This window comes from Typopeltis vanoorti, chromosome 19 (genome assembly GCF_054136105.1).
Source record: "Typopeltis vanoorti isolate ZY-2024b chromosome 19, IOZ_Tvanoo_1.0, whole genome shotgun sequence".
Lineage (NCBI taxonomy): Eukaryota > Metazoa > Arthropoda > Arachnida > Uropygi > Thelyphonidae > Typopeltis > Typopeltis vanoorti.
The window spans coordinates 80,061,852-80,083,264 of NC_143567.1; the positions used below are offsets into that span (position 1 = coordinate 80,061,852).

At 35.6% G+C, this 21,413-nt stretch overlaps 1 protein-coding gene across 5 annotated transcripts in view; it reads right to left on the minus strand.

Annotated features, from left to right (window-relative positions):
* The window catches only part of LOC150096283 (bridging integrator 3-like), a 185,066-nt gene that overhangs the window by 98,321 nt on the left and 65,332 nt on the right, over window positions 1-21,413 (minus strand). For all 5 annotated transcript variants that reach the window (XM_090409317.1, XM_090409316.1, XM_090409312.1 and 2 more), the window contains exons 4-5: window positions 14,382-14,422; window positions 9,046-9,107 (exon numbers count right to left, since the gene is read on the minus strand). In XM_090409317.1, coding sequence (XP_090265443.1) covers window positions 9,046-9,107; window positions 14,382-14,422 — 103 coding nt within the window. The remainder of the gene's footprint in view (window positions 1-9,045; window positions 9,108-14,381; window positions 14,423-21,413) is intronic.

Sequence of the window (21,413 nt, forward strand, 5' to 3'; positions counted from 1 at the left end):
TTTTTTCAGGTTCAGCCCAGAATGTCATCCTATAAACAGGCTACCAACCAGAGAACAAGCTTGATGCTATTCAGAAGAAGGCAATCAAGTTAATTAATGACCCTTTACTCAATGTTCCAAGACAATTTCACTCATACCTCTTCTATAGATATTTTCATGGGCAACATTTCACTGAACTGGCCAACATCATTCCTTCACTTTCTTCTAAGAGTGTAAGAGCATCTTGTATTGTTTCTATGGACATTTAGTCTTTCCATCACCCACAATGCCCCCCCCTTGGGGGGGGGGGGTGCTGCTAATGTGCAAAGGCAGATGCAATGAATGACGTGAGCTGTTAAAAAAAGGTAAGTATTAGTAGTAAGGAAAGATATTATTGTGTTTATTTTGTAACAATACTGATTTTTAAGTTTGCACTATTCGAATTGATGTTTTTTTTTTTTAATTGTGTCATATTTAGTTAGGATTTTAGAATCTCAGTATTAGAGAAATTGTCTCCACATGTAGTGATTATGTTCAACATGGCGGCCGTCAGTTTTAATACTTTGATAATTTCCAAGTCAAAATTACATCCTCTAAAGCTTTTAAAATACTTGGAAGCTTCTGAGCAACCTGTCGAACTGCATCGATTCTACAACTCCAGCGAGTTTGAGATAGACCATGAAGAGAACAGCCAGTTTTTTCTAATAAAATTTGCCATCTCATTGGGCTTGAGCTAAAATATGCAAATAAATGCTCCAAGTTTCCAAAATATATTGTACTTTACAAACAACATTTAGCTGCATTTACGCCCACTACATTCAGTGAATGTGCTGCACATGGGGAATAAAAGACCGAACACCTTTTATTTTTCCACTCATATTTGCAACATTGTCATATCCCTGACCTCTGCAGTCTTCTATGTCGATTTCTAATTGATTGAAGCGTTCTAATAATTTTTTTTGCCATTTCTTCTCCAGTTTTATGATAAAAATCAAGAAATTCTATAAACCTTTGAAGAATTATCCAATTTTGAGTTATAATCTCTGAAAACATATCGTGGTATTAAAATATTTTGTTCGATATGTGACGAATTTGAAGTTGGGTCACAAATTATTGAATAACAAACAGACTTATTTCTTTTGCTTAAAATTTTGTTTAATACAAAATTACTGCAAATGTCAATGAATTCATTTAGAGTTTGCCACGATAAATAATGGGCCTGAAGTTGTTGGCCAGTGTTTTGAGATTCTTTTACCTTTTGTAAATGTTCATTTAGTACGGGATCATAATGTGCAACTAATTCTAATATCCCCAGAAAGTTCCCATTAATTGGATTACCAATTTTTTGATTAGCACCACGAAATAAATTTCTAGATGCTAAAAATAAAATTACATGAAGCAACCTTTTAAGCAATTCATAAAATTTTTCATAAAACTGTTTTGTTATTAACTAAATTTTCCATTTTGTTGTTTACTCTGTTACCAGTTAGAGATCGTTCTAATTGCCTCCAGGATAAATAGTACTCTTTATGAAATCGCAATTTTTCATGATTCAGGAAAACATGTATATAACATTTGCCACTTTTGTTTTAGAGGACAAAACCCTTCCGATTTACTTAAATCGCTGACAAGTTTACTTTTTGTATCATTGCTAAATAATAGGCAGGTAACACAATACAAGGCTTGTTTCTTGAACTGCAGCATAACCAGTCTTGAACTAACTGATAACGGCCATTTGATAACTTATAATAAAGTAAATATGAATAAAATTCTCTACTTTTACAATCTTTTGGCATTAACTTGACTATATCATTTAACTCAGATTCAGATTTTAGTCCTTTAACAACTATTAATTGCCGATTTATATCACTAAAGAAATCTAGCCAAGCACCTGGATCTTCGTAATTTATAACTTTGGTAGCTTCTAAGTTGGTAGTCGCTTCAACTTTGCCTCCAGTTGAAATAAATTCTTCATATATTAAATCATTGTTACCAATTGCATTGGTTGTAGTGCTGATTCCAGGTCGAAGCAAATTTTTTTTCTTTATCTTCAAGGTTTAAATTCTCCCTAATTTCAGTGTTCACTTCAGAGTTAGCTGCTGCAGGTCCAGGTGAAGAAGAGTCTTTATTACTTTTGTCAGCAGTTAAACTATTAGCACATTGTTAACTTGAAATTTCAATATATTGGTGTTCTTCCGTTTTCAAATATTTCAGTAGTAAATGTTTGTTTTTTCAATCTTTTGACTTCTCATGATCCCTTTTCTCCTTTCGTTTTTGATTTCCAGATTTATGATGATACATTTCTGTTGATCAAATTTTTATTATTAAAAATATAATTTTAATAATAAAATTTTAAAATTTTTATTATTAAAATTATATTTTAAAATTAAAATATAATTTTAATTATTTTTTAGCACATGGCCTACACTATACAGTTGCACACTTTACAAACAATCACAAAACCTTCGTCTATCAAAATACTAACAAGAACAAAGCATTCTGGCAGGGAACATTACTGTGAATGCAATTACTAGCTAGCGCTAGCTCAGCCGACTGCAACAACCTTGCATGAACACCTATTGACGTCATCACGCTCTATAACTACAGCGATCCGCGCCAAGAGAATCAGTGTCTTCAGGACACTCATGGCGAGCTAAAGAGTGTAGCCATCTGTCTAAAACAAAACACAGCATCATTCTCAATATGCCATTACCCTTTATCATTGTTGTATTATTGCGAGAATTAAAACCATGCATTATAAACACAGTTATGTGACACGTCGGGGCCCAATGTTAAGGCCCTTTATGATGCTGGGCCCATGACAAACGTCTCAGATGTTACCCCCTCTCGGCAGCCCTGCCTCCATACTTGAGAAATTCTGGTCAAATATCATCCACTCCTGCTGCCTTTCCACATTTCAGGCTTTTGATAGCTTTTTCGACTTGAAGTATGAATATGCATTCCTGATTGCATGCTTTTTACTACTGTGCTGTCATTGATTGTTTCATTTAGCAATTTTTCGAAATAATTACTCCATACTTCAAGGATGTCGTTTTCTCCAGTTTTCATGTCACCTTTATCATCTCTAATTATTTTTACAGCACTCTTTTCTCCATTTCTGAGCTTCTTCAACAACCTACAAAATATCTTGCCACCTTCTTAATATTTATTTTCTATGTTCTTACCAAAGTCGTTCCATGACTTTTGTTCAGCTAGTTTTACACAGTGTTTCTGGCTTTCTTACATTTGTCTCTGTATTCTCTAAGAGCACAGGCTGACTAAGCCATGAAGAAAACAATTGGTGTTTTCTTCAGGACTTGCTGAATCTCCAAGGTTTGGTTGCTATTCTCAAACTCATTTTTTCTTCAATAATCTTTGTGTATTTCAGTCTACAGTTAATATCTGAGAGCTGTTCGACTTTTATTTGCTTTAATGTATATGCTCTTCTTTTATGCTCTTATATGCTCTTCTTTTCAACATGAAATTCAATTTTATCCTGCTCAAGACTAAATGGTGATCACTTCCAATTTTGAATCTTCTGTACACTCTGGTGTCCTGCGGCAGGGAGAAAACATCACTATCAACAATAACATAGTCAATGAGACTCTTCTTATTCTTTGCTTCTTCTCTCCATGTGAATTTTTGTATGTTTTTATGATGGAACATGGCGTTAGTAATAACCAGTCCTGAGCAAAAATCCAACAGGTATTTGCCATTATTATTAGCTTTGCTCTTTTCTCCAAATTTTCCCAAAACATTTTTATATATCTGACAATCATTTTCTACTCTGCTATTTAGATCCCCAACAAGGACCAACTTTTCGTTTTTCATTGTGTCAGTTGCTTTTTCTAAAGCCTAAAAAAATTCCTCCACTTCTACCTTAGTAGAACCTTCTGTGGGACCATAAGCACAAATAAGTCTCATTGTCCAGTTCCCCATTCTCATATTTGCCCACATTACTCTACTTGAGACTGACTGCCATTCAAGAAGATTAGCCTCGTATTTTGTGTTGAATACTATGGCTACTCCTTCTTTTCCTTGATTGTCATTGCCTGAATATAACATTTTGTGCTTATTGCTCAGAAAGATCTCACCAGTTTTTGTCTTTTTTGTTTCAGTCACCCCTATTATGTCGATCTGGTACTTATCTAATTCCTCAGCTAGCTCCATTTCTTTGCCATTCAGGCTTCTTACATTGATAGTACCGATCTTTAACTCTGGTGATGTTGAGTTGGGGTGTGTTTTCAGATTTGTTCCAGTAGCTGACTTTTCGCTGTTCGCCCTGGTTCCCTGGCGAAAACAACGGGTGCCTTGTTTAACCGGGCGACGTCCCAACAGGCATGAAATTTTGTCATGTTGTACCATCATTTTTTATTTTGGTTTAACCAATAAGAATACAATTAGGTCGGCTAAATCCCAAATTGCCAGCCCATCCTCATTCGTTCAGTATCCAAGTAGATACCCAACAGGGTGCACCACGAGAAGGTGAGGATTGGACATTAGGTCAGAACCCCTGGTCGGTTCTCCGCATTCCTTTAAAGGCTATGAGGAGGTCTCCTCTCAGTTATACAGCTTTGACCCTTAAGCACCCTTGTATGATAGATATGTATGATAGATATGTTGCAAATGCTGGATAGCTCTTGACGTGATGTTTAGGACCTCCCTCGATGAGTCTAAGGACTCCTTGGAGTTGCCTGTAATAATAATAATAATAAAGCTTTGATGAGACCACATCTGCATTTCTCTACTCAGATCTGGTCACCAGGATATGAAGAGATAAAGTAACCTTGGAGAGGATGCAGAGACATAACAAAAATGATTGCCGGACTGTACACTTGATTATGAGGATAGACTGAGGGCATGTGGACTGCAGAATTTGGTGGATAGAAGGCAAAGGGGGATATGATTGAGACATTTAAGCTGAAGGTTTATTATCATATTAACACTAAGGATATTTTTCATGGTAGAACAAGGGAAAGAAACAAGGATAACAGGCCATCCCTGGAAGTTGCAAATGGAGATGGTGAGTAAAAGGGTAAGAAGTTTTTTTTTTTTTTTTTGCATGGAGAGTGGTACGAGCATGGAATGTGCATTGCCTGAGAGGGTGGTGAATGTACGGAATTTGGATGATTTTAAGGAGAGGTATGATAGACTTTATGTTCACTAGTGTTGACCTCCTGCGATGAGTCTTGTGATTCCATGGGGATCAGGAAAATAGTAATAATGACCCCTCACTCATAATGCTCCAAGACATTCTGCTCATACCTCTTCTACAGATATTTTGATAGGCAACATTTCGCTGAACTGACCAACATCATTCCTTCATTTTCTTCTAAGAGTAAGTACATTTTGTATTGTTTCTATGAGCATTTAATCTTGACATCATACAAATTGGTTGCTAGCCTCACTTGTTTATGCTCCCTGCATTAACCAGGTATGTTGATTTGGCCTTCATACCTAGGATAGTTCCCTTCTGGAAGTTTATACTACTGGTATACATCACCCATTCACACTCTCTCTTTCCCTCTCTCTCTCTCTTGGCATGCTGAGGTAACAGGTAGGATTGAGAAAGCTACAGAACAAGCTGAAGTTTAAAAAAAGAAGTGTAAGAACACGAGCAGCTGCTGACTAAAATCCATTTACTGTCACCTGTACTAGAACAACTTATCTTTCATTACATCTGATTCTGCTCTTTAACAGCCTCTCTCATACTCTCCCCCCCCCCAAGAATATAACCCACAGCCATTCGGGAAACATATTCTTACTTTCCCCTTAACTTCCTGGTCACACACACACAATGTGCTACAGATTTTGCAACTTTCTTCGTGTGTAGGGTTATATTAAAATGCCATAAACTTAGACAAGAACACTGGGGTGTATAATGAGTTTGTATAAGGTGTCCACTACAAGTAGCATAAATGAGTGTTGAGATAGGGAGTCTTTATCTGTGCGTGGTGTTGGGGGGGAAGGGAGTAAGGAAGAGAACTGCCTAGGTAGGAAGGAGTGAATGAGAGGCTAAAATATTGAAAACCTAATCTGGAAGAGGAATCAGAAATCTAGTTTAGGGACCATAAACAGGAAATTAAAACAGGGAAATGACCAGATAAGGGTCAAACTTGAAGACTATTTCAGGAGAGTTTTAGGGAGAAATTAAATAATTAACGAGGAAAAACTGCATATTCTACCAGTGTGAAAGGTCCTTTGTTATCAAATACAATACAGCACAGTATGTAAATTGGCAAGTTTAGTCCATAACCAATGGAAATAATCAGAATCTAATAAATATTTTGCATTTTCTTTCCTAATTTAAATTTTCATTCATATTAGATAATTGATATTTTTTATATTTTTTACTAGATAATTTAAGGAAATTACAACGTCAACTAGGATATACATTAAAATGAATTTTAATATACTTCAATATTTCGGCAACATCACGTTGCCATTTTCAAGAACTTAAGAACAAGACATGTGCACGCAGGCACAACAGACAGTAAATGAGGAAGAAGCAGGAAGCTATTATTTCTCCTAAAGTCCTGATGGTGCCCCCTAGTGGGCATTGTTGGTATTCTTGGGCGATTGGGCTGAAGGTCTTCTGATGTAGGTTTCCCAAATTTGAGGTAGTCTCATGCAGCCAAATTTGTTGAGGTTTGGATTGTTTCTTAGGGCTGAAGCTGATTCCATAAAAAGCCTTTAATATTTGTATTTACTACGGTGTATTATCCTGGCTTTCTTCCACCGTATTCTATGGCAGGTATCCAGCGCATGGTCAGCAAGACCAGAGTGGCTGTATTGGTGAAATCGGATGTAGTCCTTGTGCTCTGAAATTCTGATATTTGCTGTCCTGCCTGTTTGGCCAAAGTAGAACAGCTTACAGCTGCAAGGGACCTGGTATACACCAGGTGGGTCTGGGGGGGGGGGGGGTTTGGTCTTTAGTAGAGCAGATAAGGGATGCCAATTTTTTATATGGTCTGTAACAAGAAGTTAAGTCATGTTTTTTTAGGATTTTTGTAATTTTCTCCGAGGTGCCTCGGATATAGGGTATGGTGATGGATTTAGAGTAATCCTTGTTGTGAGGGGGGGGGGGAGGGTTGTGGTTTACTGGTTTCAGTATTTTTTGGATTTTTTTTTGGGGGGGGAATAGCCATTGGCTGAGAAAGTGTTGAGAATGTGGTTAGTTATTATTATTATTATTATTACTCGTTACACCCACAAGGAGTCTGAAGACCCATCGCAGGAGGACCCCCACTACACTGAACTCCTACCACCAATCATCTCCATCCACCACCCTCCATCACCATAACTAGTATTTTTTGTCTGTAAATTGTGTGTTCTGAAGGGCCGAATTGTCTGTATGCAGGATGAAAAAAGGGGGGTAGCCATTGGCTACCCTCCAAAAAAAAATCCAAAAAAATATTGAAGCCATTAACCCCTGCCCCACAAGGATTACTCTAAATCCATCACCATACCCTATATCAGAGGCACCTCAGAGAAAATAGAAAATTACAAAAATCCTAAAAAAAAACATGACTTAACTAACTTCTTGTTATAGACCATATAAAAAATTGGCATTCCTTATCTGCTCTACTAAAGACCAACCCCCCCCCCCCAGACCCACCTGGTGTATACCAGGTCCCTTGCAGCTGTAAGCTGTCCTACTTTGGCCAAACAGGCAGGACAGCAAATATCAGAATTTCAGAACACAAGGACTACATCCGGTTTCACCAATACAGCCACTCTGGTCTTGCTGATCATGTGCTGGATACCTGCCATAGAATACGGTGGAAGAAAGCCAGGATAATACACCGTAGTAAATACAAATATTAAAGGCTTTTCATGGAATCAGCTTCAGCCCTAAGAAACAATCCAAACCTCAACAAATTTGGCTGCATGAGACTACCTCAAATTTGGGAAACCTACATCAGAAGACCTTCAGCCCAATCGCCCAAGAATACCAACAATGCCCACTAGGGGACACCATCAGGACTTTAGGAGAAATAATAGCTTCCTGCTTCTTCCTCATTTACTGTTTGTTGTGCCTATATGTCTTGTTCTTAAGTTCTTGAAAATGGCAACGTGACGTTGCTGAAATATTGAAGTATATTAAAATTCATTTTAATGTATATCCTAGTTGACGTTGTAATTTCCTTAAATTATTTAGTAAAAAATGCATAATCAATGTCTAAGCCTTTCCACGAGAATTAGATAATTGATACTATATATTGCTATATACCATATATACTATATATTTAAGTACCTCAGTAGCGCAATTGGAAGAATGATGGTACATTGCACCCTTCAATTGGAATAGGCCTAAGTTCGATTCTCGTCACAATGGGAGGAATCTTTATGTTGACTTTTTCAATCGAAAGTGAGCTAGCCAATCTCATGGAGGTATCAGGTTTTTTTCTCCCGGAAACTCTGATTTTTCATCCTGCATACAGACAAATCGGCCCTTCAGAATACACGCAATTTACAGACAAAAAATACTAGTTGTGGTTGTGGTGGGCGGTGGATAGAGATGATTGGTGGTAGGGGTTCAGTGTAGTGGTGGAGACAGTTGTACAGTGGGTGTCCTCCCGCGATGGGTCTTCAGACTCCTTGGGGGGTGTCCCGAGTAATAATAATAATAATACTTTTACTATAATAGAGACCACGTGTTCTGGTTGATTGAAATGATAACTTGATAGCACTGTAATAAATGGTATCATAATATAATAAGATCTTGATCTCATTCTAAAGAGTAAGAAGAGCACAAACCATAATTTCTATTTCAAGATCATAGAATAATTATAAGCTATACTATGATACAACATTCACTATTGCAGAGATCATGTGTCCTGGTTGATTAAAATAGCAACCTGATATCATTGTACTGTAATATGGTAAGATCCTGATCTCTTAAAGCTTTCAGAAAACCACAGACCATAACTTTTACAGTATTTTATCAAGATTTTACAGTAATCACAAGTTCAAAATCATAAACATGCATAATTCAAACAAGACAAACTGATATAAATGTTTTACTATGTTCAATTATCAATGAACTGGTAATATATAACTTACCCAAAATTAGTTCTTCATATTTTTTAGCATCTTTGTATAATCTTTTTGTTGAACATTCCAACCTGTTAATATACATAAACAATTAATGAATTTCTTAAGATTCTTAAAATAAGATACTATACTTGTAATGATTCTTTTAATCTGTAATTCTGTAATCTAAAATGCTTTTAGATTACAAATTTCCCATTACACAAATCAATACAACTTCCAGAATATCAGTTTCAACAACCCTAAAGTTTATCTCCAAATAATTCTTCTGTTGGATTCTAATAACCTTATTAATTCCCATGCAGTAAAAACTCAATCCTATCTGAAATATTAGAGGACAAATATTGCCTACTCAGTATCCAGAAATTAAGTTCTCTAAAGAACAAATTACATGTAATTACAATTACATTATATGTAATTAACTTTAATGAAAGTACAGATATTTTGTACTGAAAATAATAGTACATCATCAGTGTGCAGAAACAAGCAAGCAAATCGAAGAACAGGAATACAAGGTACATTCGACAATCAGTTTACCAATTAAAAACAATTCCAAGAGAAAATTTTTGTTTAGATCTTGAGAGAAGGATTTCAGCTACTCTGCATGAAGAATTAAATAATATTTAAACTATTTTTGATGTTTACATAAAATGAGAATCTTCCAAACTTTTGAGAGATTCTTAATTCAGGTTAGGCCGATGTAAAAGAGATTAGCAACTTTTTTGAAAAGGCATTCATATTTAAAACTGCTTCTATGGAGAAGACGAGTTTTGTCCCACCGGATATTGTGTTTAGCACCAATATGCTGTGCCAGACCAGACTTTTGAAGTTTCATGTATTCAATGTAATATTGATGTTCATTAATTCTTTTTTCCACAGAAGAGCCTGTCTGCCCAAAGTATGTCAAATTCCATTCACAAGGTATCTGGTAAACATCTGCTAATGATAGAGGTGACAGTTTGTCTTTTGTATTTGGTAACAGATGAGAAATTTTGTTGATAGGAAAATGTGGAAATATGAGTGGAAATGCAAGGCTGTGAGAGTAAGAGGGATGTCCAAGAATGGTAAACTACCAGTATTTTATTTTTTCTATGGTGAAATGAACGTGTGGATAAAGACTATTGATCGTTGTAGAAAAGTAGTAAATTCATTTTCAGAATAAGGCCGAACAATAAAACATCATCAATGTAATGAATCCAAAGAGAGGATTATGAATGGATGAGAACAAGATATCTTCCAAAGGGTTCAAAAAATAGTTTGCCAAAAGTGGAGACAGAAGGCTACCCATGGCAATACCTTCAACCTGTCTATAGATCTTGTTTTTCTAGTTGAAATATCCTGATTGTATAACAAATTCAAAAATCTTCACAACATCAAGAAGGAAATCATCATAGAGTAAAATAATAGTGTCAGATAACAGAATGTTGGTAAAAAGAGAAAAAATGTCAAAGCTGACTAACAAATCCGACTCATGTATTTGAATATTCTTGATTTTTTCAAGAAAATATGGGCAATTAATAAATGTGAAAGAAATTTAGCAATTCTATAGGTGGGAGAGTCAATATAATTCATGATGGGTCTTACTGGACAACCTTCTTTATGAATTTTTGGGAGATCATATACACAGAGTCTTTCCAAAATGGGTGCGTAACTTATCCAAAGTATTTTGATCCCATATAACAACTTTATCAAGGAGCTTATTTAATTGTTTAATTTATGTTTTTTTATAGGGTTATAACTAATTTCTTGATAGGTGGAGGTATCCTGTAAAAGGTAGTCAGCCTTATCCATTACCACTACACCATACCATTACCACTTCTTTATCTGCTTTCAAAATAGATATATAGTTCTTTTGTCTTAATGAAAACAGCACACAGATTTCAGTACTAGATAAATTACATGAAGGTAATTTATCTAGTACTTTAATTTTAAAAGTAAAGCAGCAACTTCAAAGCATAGTTTATTAGCATCTTCACGTGAAAGTCCCAACAGATTACGTTTGAAGTTGTGCAAAAAATCAAGATACAGAATGGATTCAGGTACCACAGCACAATCATGGCCTTTAGCCAACACACCAGTTCCAGCATCAAGACAATGCATGTCTAGAAATATTCACAACCCATTTAATTAGTAGGAGTGTTGTCAGAAGTAAAATCTTTGTTTACGGTATAACGATTCATATTTTTGCATGTCCATAGGAATGTCTTCCATAAGAGTGGGCTGAAGATTGTTAAGAAATGCATAGAATGATATCCAGTAATTCGTCATCCAGAGTAGCTGAAATCCTTCTTTCAAGATCTAAAAAAGTTTTAATATTATTTATTAATATATTAATTTCTAGCTTGACAACCATTTTTAATTGTAAACCAGTTGTTGCATGTACCTTGTATTCCTCTTCTTTAATTTGCTTGTTTCTACACACTGATGATGATGTACTATTATTTTCAGTATGAAATATCAGTACTTTCATTAAAGTTAATTATTGTGATTATCATGTAATGTTGTTTATAGTTATGCCACAAGTACCTTTAAAGATTAGAAGTTCTCTCTTTCCTACTAATGAGTACTGTCTTGCATCTGGGACGGTGCTCTAAGGAGCACCGTCCCAAATGCAAGATAATAATACCTGGTTCTAAAAATACCTGGTTCAGTACAGAAGAGAGCAATTAAGTTAGCTACCAATCACTCATGAGTTCTCTCCACTCCTTTCATACAGATGTTCAGTTTTGCTGCTTGCATTTTCTACAAATATTTCCATCATGAATGTTCATCAGAATTGTTACAAGTTATTTCACCACTCTCTTCTAAATCATTAAACAACATGCAGCAGTTACATAACATTTCTTTACAGTTCAACCACAAATTCACAGAACAAATTTTTCTTCCTCTTTGATTATTCCATTTACTGCTGCTTATTGAAAGGCACTTTCTTCTTAAGCATTTCCTAGAGTTTACAATCTGCAGGCTTTCGAATGTAATGGTAAAAAATTTCTTCTCTTTTTTAACATTTCTATCCATCCATGGTGCAAATGTATTATCTGTTTTTACAATCTGTTGAGAATATGATTATCACAAAATCACTTTCAGTTTTTAGGTGTATTTTGCAAAGATGCATAAGCACCTATTAGATTTTTTTTTTTTTTTTTTATGTTATTCCATGCTATTCTCTGGCTATACAGATGCTGAATTCAGTGTTTGGGATACTTAATATTTATCATGAAATTAATTTTGGTTTCAACTGAATATCTTTAAAGGCAAAATGAAATTTTCAAGAAGCTATTACAAAATGTATCTTTCTTTGTTGACAGGTTTTTTTTTTAAATTTTTATTTAGTTATTTGTATGTGTCGCCCACCTATAAAAAGTAAACCTATAATAAATCAGTTCCATAGATAGGTTAATGATTTTTTAATCATTTTTTTGTATTTTTTTTCACATTAGCAAATAATACCTTATTTCATTTCATTCCTAAAAAAAATTTTAGGTGCACATGTGTATGTTGTACTGATTCAAAAATAAATAAATACAAACAAAATAAATAAATAATGACCTGATATAAATAGTATTCTCTCTCTTAATATATTTATGTTACGATTATCATCAGAGAATTGCCTACTGCCTTTATGCACTGAGCTTGATAATCCACCACCTAATGAACTTCTTAAAAGACAGGTAAAATAAGAATCTATACTTTTAATGATTAATGATTCTGTTTTAGATTACAAATTTCCCATTACACAAATCAATTTGTGTCATCAAGTCATCAAATAGCTTTCAACTCTTTTGTCTGCTATCATTCAGGATGTTTTATCATCATCATCAGTGTCTGATGCTCTCTTCACCATTCCTCACTATTTCTCTGTCCATTACTAGGTGACTCAAATCCTGCAAACACTTTCCACACCACTCCTCCTTCATATCATCTACCCCCCTCATCTTGGCCATCCTCTTCTGTTTATACTGTCCATTATACCAAACATCGAGATTTTGATTTCTTCACTCTTATCCATCCTGCAGACATGTCCAAATATCTTGAGTTTCCTTCACATTATTTTCTGCATTAGATTCCCTTTGCAGTTTACTTTTTTGATGCAGTTCTTTGTTTGTTTGTTACCATTTGCACCTACCCTCATAGAATCTTTCCATAAGATCTTCTTTCAAAAACCAATGATCATCTCATAGTCTTAAACTTGACCAATATGTCTCACAACCACAGAGAGAGAGAGAGAGAGAGAACCACTTGTTAATATGCATATTTCCAGTGGCCTTAGCTTTGTGGCAAAGCTCAATAATTTAATTTTCCATGTCTTGTTCATTGCCTGAAGGTTTAATTTTGCTATTGAAGATCTTATCTTTTTTTGACAGCATTTCGTGCTCCCTAGGAACATGAAGCTTTTTCAGGCCATTGTTGGTTGACCTTTATTTGCTTTTTCATCCTCTTCTCACTGAATATCACAGTTTTTTTTATGTTTTCATTATCAATCCATATCTCTTTCCTTCTTTACTTAACTTTAACACTGTTCTTTCTAGTTCTTCTTCCACATCTCCTTCAATAATGACCATGTCATCTTCAAACCACAAATTATTGATAAGGCTTTGATTCGGCCACATCTTGACCACTGTGCACAAATTTGGTCACCTGGATTTCTTGGCAATGAGGAGGTGGTAGAGAGGATTCAGAGACAAGTGACCAAGCCGGTAACAGGTCTGCAGAATGCTCCTTATGAGAATATGTTGAAGGTGTGTGGTGTGTGGGTTGATAGAAGCTTATAAGATATTAAAGGGGTTTTACAACATTGACAAAAAGGAAATTTTCCAATATATGACAAATAGTGAGAGAGCTAGAGGTCATCCGTGGAAGCTGTGCAGGAGTGTGGTTAGTAATGGTGTGTGAACTACATTTCTTGCATGAAGAGTGGTGAATGAGTGGAATGAATTGCCAGAATTAGTTGCGAGTGTTCTGACAGTGAATAAGTTTAAGGAGAGGTAAGATAGGTTTTGTGAGTATAAAAGTTTGTGTGGGTCTCCCACAATGAGTCTCCAGACACCATTGAGATGCCCTATAATAATATTATTATTATATTATCCTATAATGTTATTTTTATATCAAATTTCAGCATATATTGGCTGTTTAGCATTCATTTTTCAAAATGAATCAACCTACCTCATAAGTTAAAATGTTTTAGGAATAATCATTTAAAAAAAAAGTAGGAAAAGTACATGTAGAGCCTCATTCACTATAGTAACAGATCAGTATAGTTTAAATCTTAGAACTGCGTGCAGTAATATTATCACTTTAACATGATCAATAAAGTAGTTTTCATTGGATTATACAAAACATTAACTTACTGTTCGAGTTTAGCTACCTGCTTTTCATATTCACTTTCATCCTACATAAATAATGAGGAGGGAAAAAAGTTAAATTTATATACATTGTGTATTTGTACCAGTAAAATACAAAAATTTTAAAACTAAAATTTGTCACTGATATTATTCACTATATCACATTACATGTATAAATTTGTAAGAAAAAACATGTAATCTCTTAGCAAAAATTCCTTAACCTAAAAAATATCTTCTACATTTCATAAAGAAATTTATGACATATTATGAATAAAAAAAATAGATGGGCAAATGAATGGGGGTGTCAGTTTAATGCAGCAAAATGTAAGGTCTTGAGGTTTGGGAAACATCGATGGGATGCTGCATACTCTATGGGAGGAGTTATACTGGAGGAAGTAGGGGAGACAAGAGATCTGGGGTTGATGATTGATAGAAACCTGAAATTTAGGGGACATTGTGCAAAGGTGGTGAAGGTAACACAGAGGATTGCTGCTATTATGAGAAGGACACTGACCTGCAGAGATAAGAGGGTTATCATTCCGTTGTATAAGTCTCTGATCAGACCACACTTGGACTATTGTTCTCAGATTTGGTCCCCAGGATTTGAAGGGGATAAATTAACTGTGGAAAGGATACAAAGACGGATGACAAAGATGGTTTCAGGACTGTACAAGGATAGTTATGAGGATCGGCTGAGAGAATGTGGACTGCAGAGTTTGGCGGATAGAAGAAGGAGAGGTGATATGATTGAGACTTTTAAACTGTTGAGAGGTGGTTACAGGGTTGACACTGGGGAGTTCTTTCGCTTGGTTGATCAGTGGGAAGGAGTGATGACAAGAGGCCATCCCTGGAAGTTACGAAAGGAAACTGTGAGCAGGAGGGTAAGGAGTGGTTTCTTTGTGTGGAGGGTGGTTGAGCCGTGGAATGCATTGCCTGATGGAGTGGTGGGAGCGAGAACGGTCAGTGACTTTAAAGAGTGGTATGATAAACTTTGTGTTTCTCAGGGGGGGACCTCCCCTCGATGAGTCTTGACAGACTTTATGTCTTAGGAAGGACCTCCCTCGATGAGTCTTTTGACTCCTTGGAGGCCTGAATAATAATAATAAAAAAAAGAAACTGCATTCTTTTTTTCATCTATATTTTATTGCAACATAATCAAACAAAAGTTTGCCAAAGGGAGTATCTTTAGGCTAGTTATTTGGATAAAGGAAACCTTTAACTACTCCACAAAAAAAAAAGTTATGAGCTGAAGCATGTCAACTGAGAGTAAGTCTAAAGTCCTAATTAGTGTTAATGGGATAAATTGGGTATCCTTAGCTGTTGGAACTGAAGTATTTAGAACTTTAGGCTTACTTGCAGTTGACATGCTTCAGCCTTATTACTTAGCATAGTGCCTATGTGCACATATTCATGTATTTTGTTCCCTAATGATGGCAATTTGACTTCGCTGAAATATTGGATATATTCGTTAAATTTATTTTGGTTAATATACGAGTCTACATTGCAATTTCCTTAAAAAATGAAGTTATGAATAGCCAACCACAAAAAGTTTTCTTAGATATTCCATAATGCAGAGCACGTGCACGCACGCACTCTAGACATATTGTCCTCCAATATGGAAAAAAAGTTGATCTGTTCTGATTTTAAGATCTCACTAGTGGGAAATTACACATAGGGAACTTTCTCTCCCTCCCCACACAAAGTTAACTGTACAGTCTTATCATAAACACTGAAAACAACTTCTGCATGCCCACTAGGGCGACCAGATTAAAAATTTGGTTTTGGGGTATCATACGTAGATTTTGGGGTATTCATGGTAAGGATTTGGGGTATTCATTATTGGCTTGGCTTTCGGGATAATCGCACTATCAAACAAAGAACGAACAATTATAATAAGATTATTCTATTTCTATATTTGTAGATTTTCACAATATACAAATGCATGAAACACAGAGTTGGTCAAATTTTGGTACAATTAGTCAAATTCACAGCAAGTCTTTAAACAAAATTTAAATATTTTATTTTGGCAGTTATGAACACTAATGTAAACGTTTAGAAATATTCTCATGATATGCTTTGCATAATCATTTACAATATAAATTCAGTAAACCTGATTTATTTTATCAAAAGAGAAGTATTTACCTAACAATAATTTTTATTCGAGCAAATTTCTTTTAGCAATTTTTCATTTTTTAATACAACTACATAAAATTCTTTGCATGACATTGTAATTGGTGTTTTCACCAATAATTCTCCCTCAACAGTTTTAAGTTTAATCTGTTCCTATCCTTTTTCCAAGAGCTGAACATTATGCTAATACTCGCTCACTCATTGCATTTGAGTGAGGCAAAGCAAAAACAAAATTAATAATTTTTTTTATATTAGGCACATCGTATGCATTTAAAATTTTATCCAAATATCTGTGATATTTTTGAGTTCTTTTGTGTCAATATTTTTATGGAATGATTTTAACAGGATGTACTCTTCATATAGCAAATCAATATTAATATTGGAAATTTTAAATAAATCTATAACTTTTAAGAAAAGATCAAAATGTGCCACTTCATGTAATTTGAATATATTAAGATACTCATACTTATTATTTTCAAAACTAAATCTTTTTTCAATATACTGAATTAACGTTTCCAGAAAATTGTCTGCCCTTTTCTTAAACAAATATACAAGTAAATATACAAAATAAACAAATAAACAAGCTGTTAAAAAATGTTCAATTTTCTTGACCAAAAAGCTCTAGAAAGACTTTTAATGGGATTATATTGATTAGTTGTTTATTATATACTTGATCAATATAATCCCATTAAAAGTCTTAATAAACAAGATATTTAGTGGGGTGTTGCTACAGACCCAGGAGTACAGAGGGTGAAGACCAGGAGATGTTTAGATAGTTGAGTTTGGCAAGTGCAAGAAGAATGATTGTTATGGGAGATTTTAACTACAGTAGTATAAATTGGGGAGAGGAAGATGCATGTAGCAATAAGGGAATGGAATTTCTAGAATTCTTGCAGGACAAATGTCTTAGGCAACATGTAATAGAGGGAACAAGAAGTTCAAGAGTTTTGGATTTGGTTATAGCATCAGAAGAGTTGATAATAACTGAGATGACATCTCTCCCACCTGTTGGAGAGAGTGACCATATGGTTTGGGCTTGGAAAATGAATAGACATGCAGGAGTATTAAAGAGACGGGAACGTATGTGGAATTATAAGGCAGGTGATTATAATAGTCTAAGACGTTAACTAGGGGAAGTTTCATGGAGGGAGGAATTGGAAGGCCGGGATATCACCGGTGCATGGGAAATTGTGAAAGAATATTTGTTATCAGCAATGGTAAGTTGTATACCACGAGTGAAGAAGAGGACGCAATTTGGAGTAAAGTGGATGACAAACAATATTAAACAGGAATTGCATGCGAAAAAGAGGCTATGGAAGAGATATAAGGAGATAGGTGAAGAGATGCATGAGGAATATAAGACACAGGCCAGAAGAGTGACTAGTGTGGTAAGGAAAGCGAAACTGGAATGTGAGAGGAGATTGACTCTAAGATCCAAAGAAAATCCTAGGGAATTTTTTAGCTATGTGGCCAGTAGGAGGAGAAATGACTGTGGAAGAATGATATTGTGAGATAAAAATGGGAATAGAATGACTGATGCAGAGGACATAGTGGAATCGTTTAATGAACACTTTATTGGAGTATTTCATCCTGGAGGAGTCAGTTTTAATACTAGAGGGATAGGGCAGGTTGGAGGTTTAGAGGTACAGGAGGAGAGTGTGTTTCAAATACTGAGTACTCTGGAGGTCAGTAAAGCTGTGGGACTGGATGGTATTTAGCCACAAGTTTTGAGTGAATGTGCTAGAGACAGTGCCTTTGACCTGGCTTTTCAATGAAAGTGTGGCTGTGGGAAAGGTGCCCATGGAATGGTAGGAAGGTAAGATAGTGCCATTGCATAAGGGCAGTAGCAGACTGGAAGTGTCTAATTATAAGCCAGTTTGTGTGTCATCAGTAGTTGTTAAGATATTGGAGAAAGTAGTGAGGGACCGTATACAACATTGGGCAGATGGGGGTAATGTTATCTGTGAGAGTCAATATGGATTTGTGAAGGGACATTCTTGTTTTAGCAATATGCTAGCCTTTTATAATAAAGTTACAAGAGCATTAGATGAGGGAAAGGCATATACTGCCATTTTCTTAGATTTAGCAAAGGCATTTGACAGGGTGCCACATGATAAGCTGATATTTAAGTTGCAGCACGTGGGTGTGGATGTCAGATTGGTCAACTGGATTCAGGATTGGCTGTCTGATAGGTATCAGAGAGTTGTGTATGGTGGGGAAGTTTCAAGGAGGCAGAGCGTTACAAGTAGGGTCCCACAGGGACCAGTACTGGGACCAATATTGTTTAACCTTTATATCAGTGACATTGCAAGAGGATATTCAGTTGTTTGCAGATGATGCAAAGCTGGGAAGGATTATTAGTGATAATGCAGATGTAGTAGTCCTGCAAGAGGATCTGAATAAGCTAGATAGATGATGGGCAAATGAATGGGGGTTTCAGTTTAATGCAGCAAAATGCAAGGTTTGAGGTTTGGGACACATTGATGGGACGCTGCATACTCTATGGGAGGAGTTAAACTGGAGGAAGTAGGGAGACAAGAGTCTGGGGTTGATGATTGATAGAAACCTGAAATTTAGGGGACATATTACAAAGGTGGTGAAGGTAACACAGAGGATTGCTGCAATAATGAGAAGGACATTGACCTGCAGAGATAAAAAGGTTATCATTCCGTTTTATAAGACTCTGATCAGACCACACTTAGACTGTTGTTTTCAGATTTGGTCCTCAGGATTTGAAGGGGATAAATTAACTGTGGAAAGGGTTCAAAGGCAGATAACAAAGACTATTTCAGGACTGTACAATGTTAGTTATGAGGATCGGCTGAGGGAACGTGGACTGCAGAGTTTGGTGGATAGAAGAAGGAGAGGTTATTTGATTAAGACTTTTAAATTGTTGAAAGGTGGTTACAGGGTTGACACTGGGGAGTTCTTTCGCTTGGTTGAACAGCGAGAAGGAGTGATGACAAGCAGCCATCCCTGGAAGATACGAAAGGAAAACTTGAGCAACAGTGTGAGGAGTGGTTTCTTTGCATGGAGGGTGGTTGAACCATAGAATGCATTGCCTGGTGGAGTGGTGAGAGCGAGAACGGTCAATGAGTTTAAGGAGTGGTATGATAGACTGTGTTTCTTAGGAGATACCTCCCCTCGATGAGTCTTGATAGACTGCGTTTCTTAGGAAGGACCTCCCACGAGAGTCTTTTGACTCCATGGAGGCCTGGATAATAATAATAATAAATTTATCCCCACTGGCTTGCAACAAGATTTCAATTTTTGTATAGCAACAGATCCATAAAAATGATCATTTAATTTAGAAAGCAGAGAGTTTCTTAGATTGGCCGTTTGGTTAAATAGTTCTATTATAATTGGACCATCCTGCTCTAGATTACAAATTAAGTTTGGACACAGGTTGCTGCATTTGAAAAGAAAGAAAGGTAGACTTCAACTAATTCGTTTGAAAAAAGATCTTGTGAAATAGGTGGACATCTTTCCAAAGATAGAAAATAGTTTTTCACCGGCTCAAAATTTTTGTTTAGCTTATCTACTGCTGGAAGGAGTGACAACCATCTTGTAGGAATATGAAGCATTAGATCAGAATATTGTAGGTCGCAAAATTCATAATGTTCTTTTAAATTTTCTAACCTTTCACTATGTGAACTAAATTCATTATATATATATTTTTAAAATTACACATTCTATATCAACATCTACACAGCTTGTATCTTTTCTTGTTGCATTGTGTAAGACATGGCAAAGACACCCCATATCTATTAATTCCTTATTAAATTTCTTTAATTCTGTAAATACACTCCGATTAATACCAAATTGATATTAGCATTATCACCGCAAAAACTAACAATATTCTCGGGATTTAAATTCAGCTCCCTCAACTTTTGAAGTAAGCAAAGTGAAATAGCCTTTGAAATTACTGACTGGCTGTTAAAGAAACTCAAAAATTTTGTTTTAACTCCTCCACTAGATTTAGAAAAATATCTACACATTAAAGGAAACATTTTAATGTTTCCTTTATTTGATGAATCTGTTGCAATTGAAAATTGCTGATTTTCTCCTAAATTCTTGACAACTGTATATACAGTCTTTTGCTAAAACACTTGTTATTATTTTATAATAAAATTAGTTTAATCCTTTTTCCAAGTGTGAGCAAACAAAGTTTGCACCTGAAAGTATCTTCAGGAATGGGGTAAGGTGGTACAACACCAGGACAACTCGTTGCAAAGGTGGAGTAAGCTACCAACACTCCTATCTCAGTATCTCCTATAATGCAATACACATCTCCTTGCAGATATGTCTAATGTTATGCATTAAGGGAAGGGCCACTACCCAGACTAGTTTCGACCTTTATTGAGGTCTCTTCAGTGGTAGCCAGGCCCAAGTGGAGATACCAGGCAGAAGCATTAGCAGGTCATCTCTACCTATAGGAATTGCCAAATGGTGTGCCACCCTTTTTTAATAAATTACTCTGGATTTAGAGAAAGATAACCAAGTGAAAAATAAACTGTTATTATTTTAGTTGAGTTACTGAGTGGGCACCTTGCAAGAATATATCATCCAGGTGGTGACATTGCAGAAATGAATGAACCAGTAGATAATACGGGAATTGTGGTGAATGAAGTGGAAGTGAGTAGTCTATTGCATAACTTCAATGTTAATACATCTGTGGGATTGGATGGTATACCAGCTCGTGTCGTACAAGAACCTTTTTGTTCAATTTGAGTCTCGGGTCTGGGTTAGTCCCAAGGGGGTGGAAAGAGGGGAAAATAGTTCCACTGCATAAAGGTGGTTCCAAGACTGCTGTTGTAAATTACCGACCTATTAGCATTTCAAGAATCGTTGTCAAGGCCTTAGAGAAATTAATCAAGAAAAGAATACAGGATTGGATAGATGAAAATG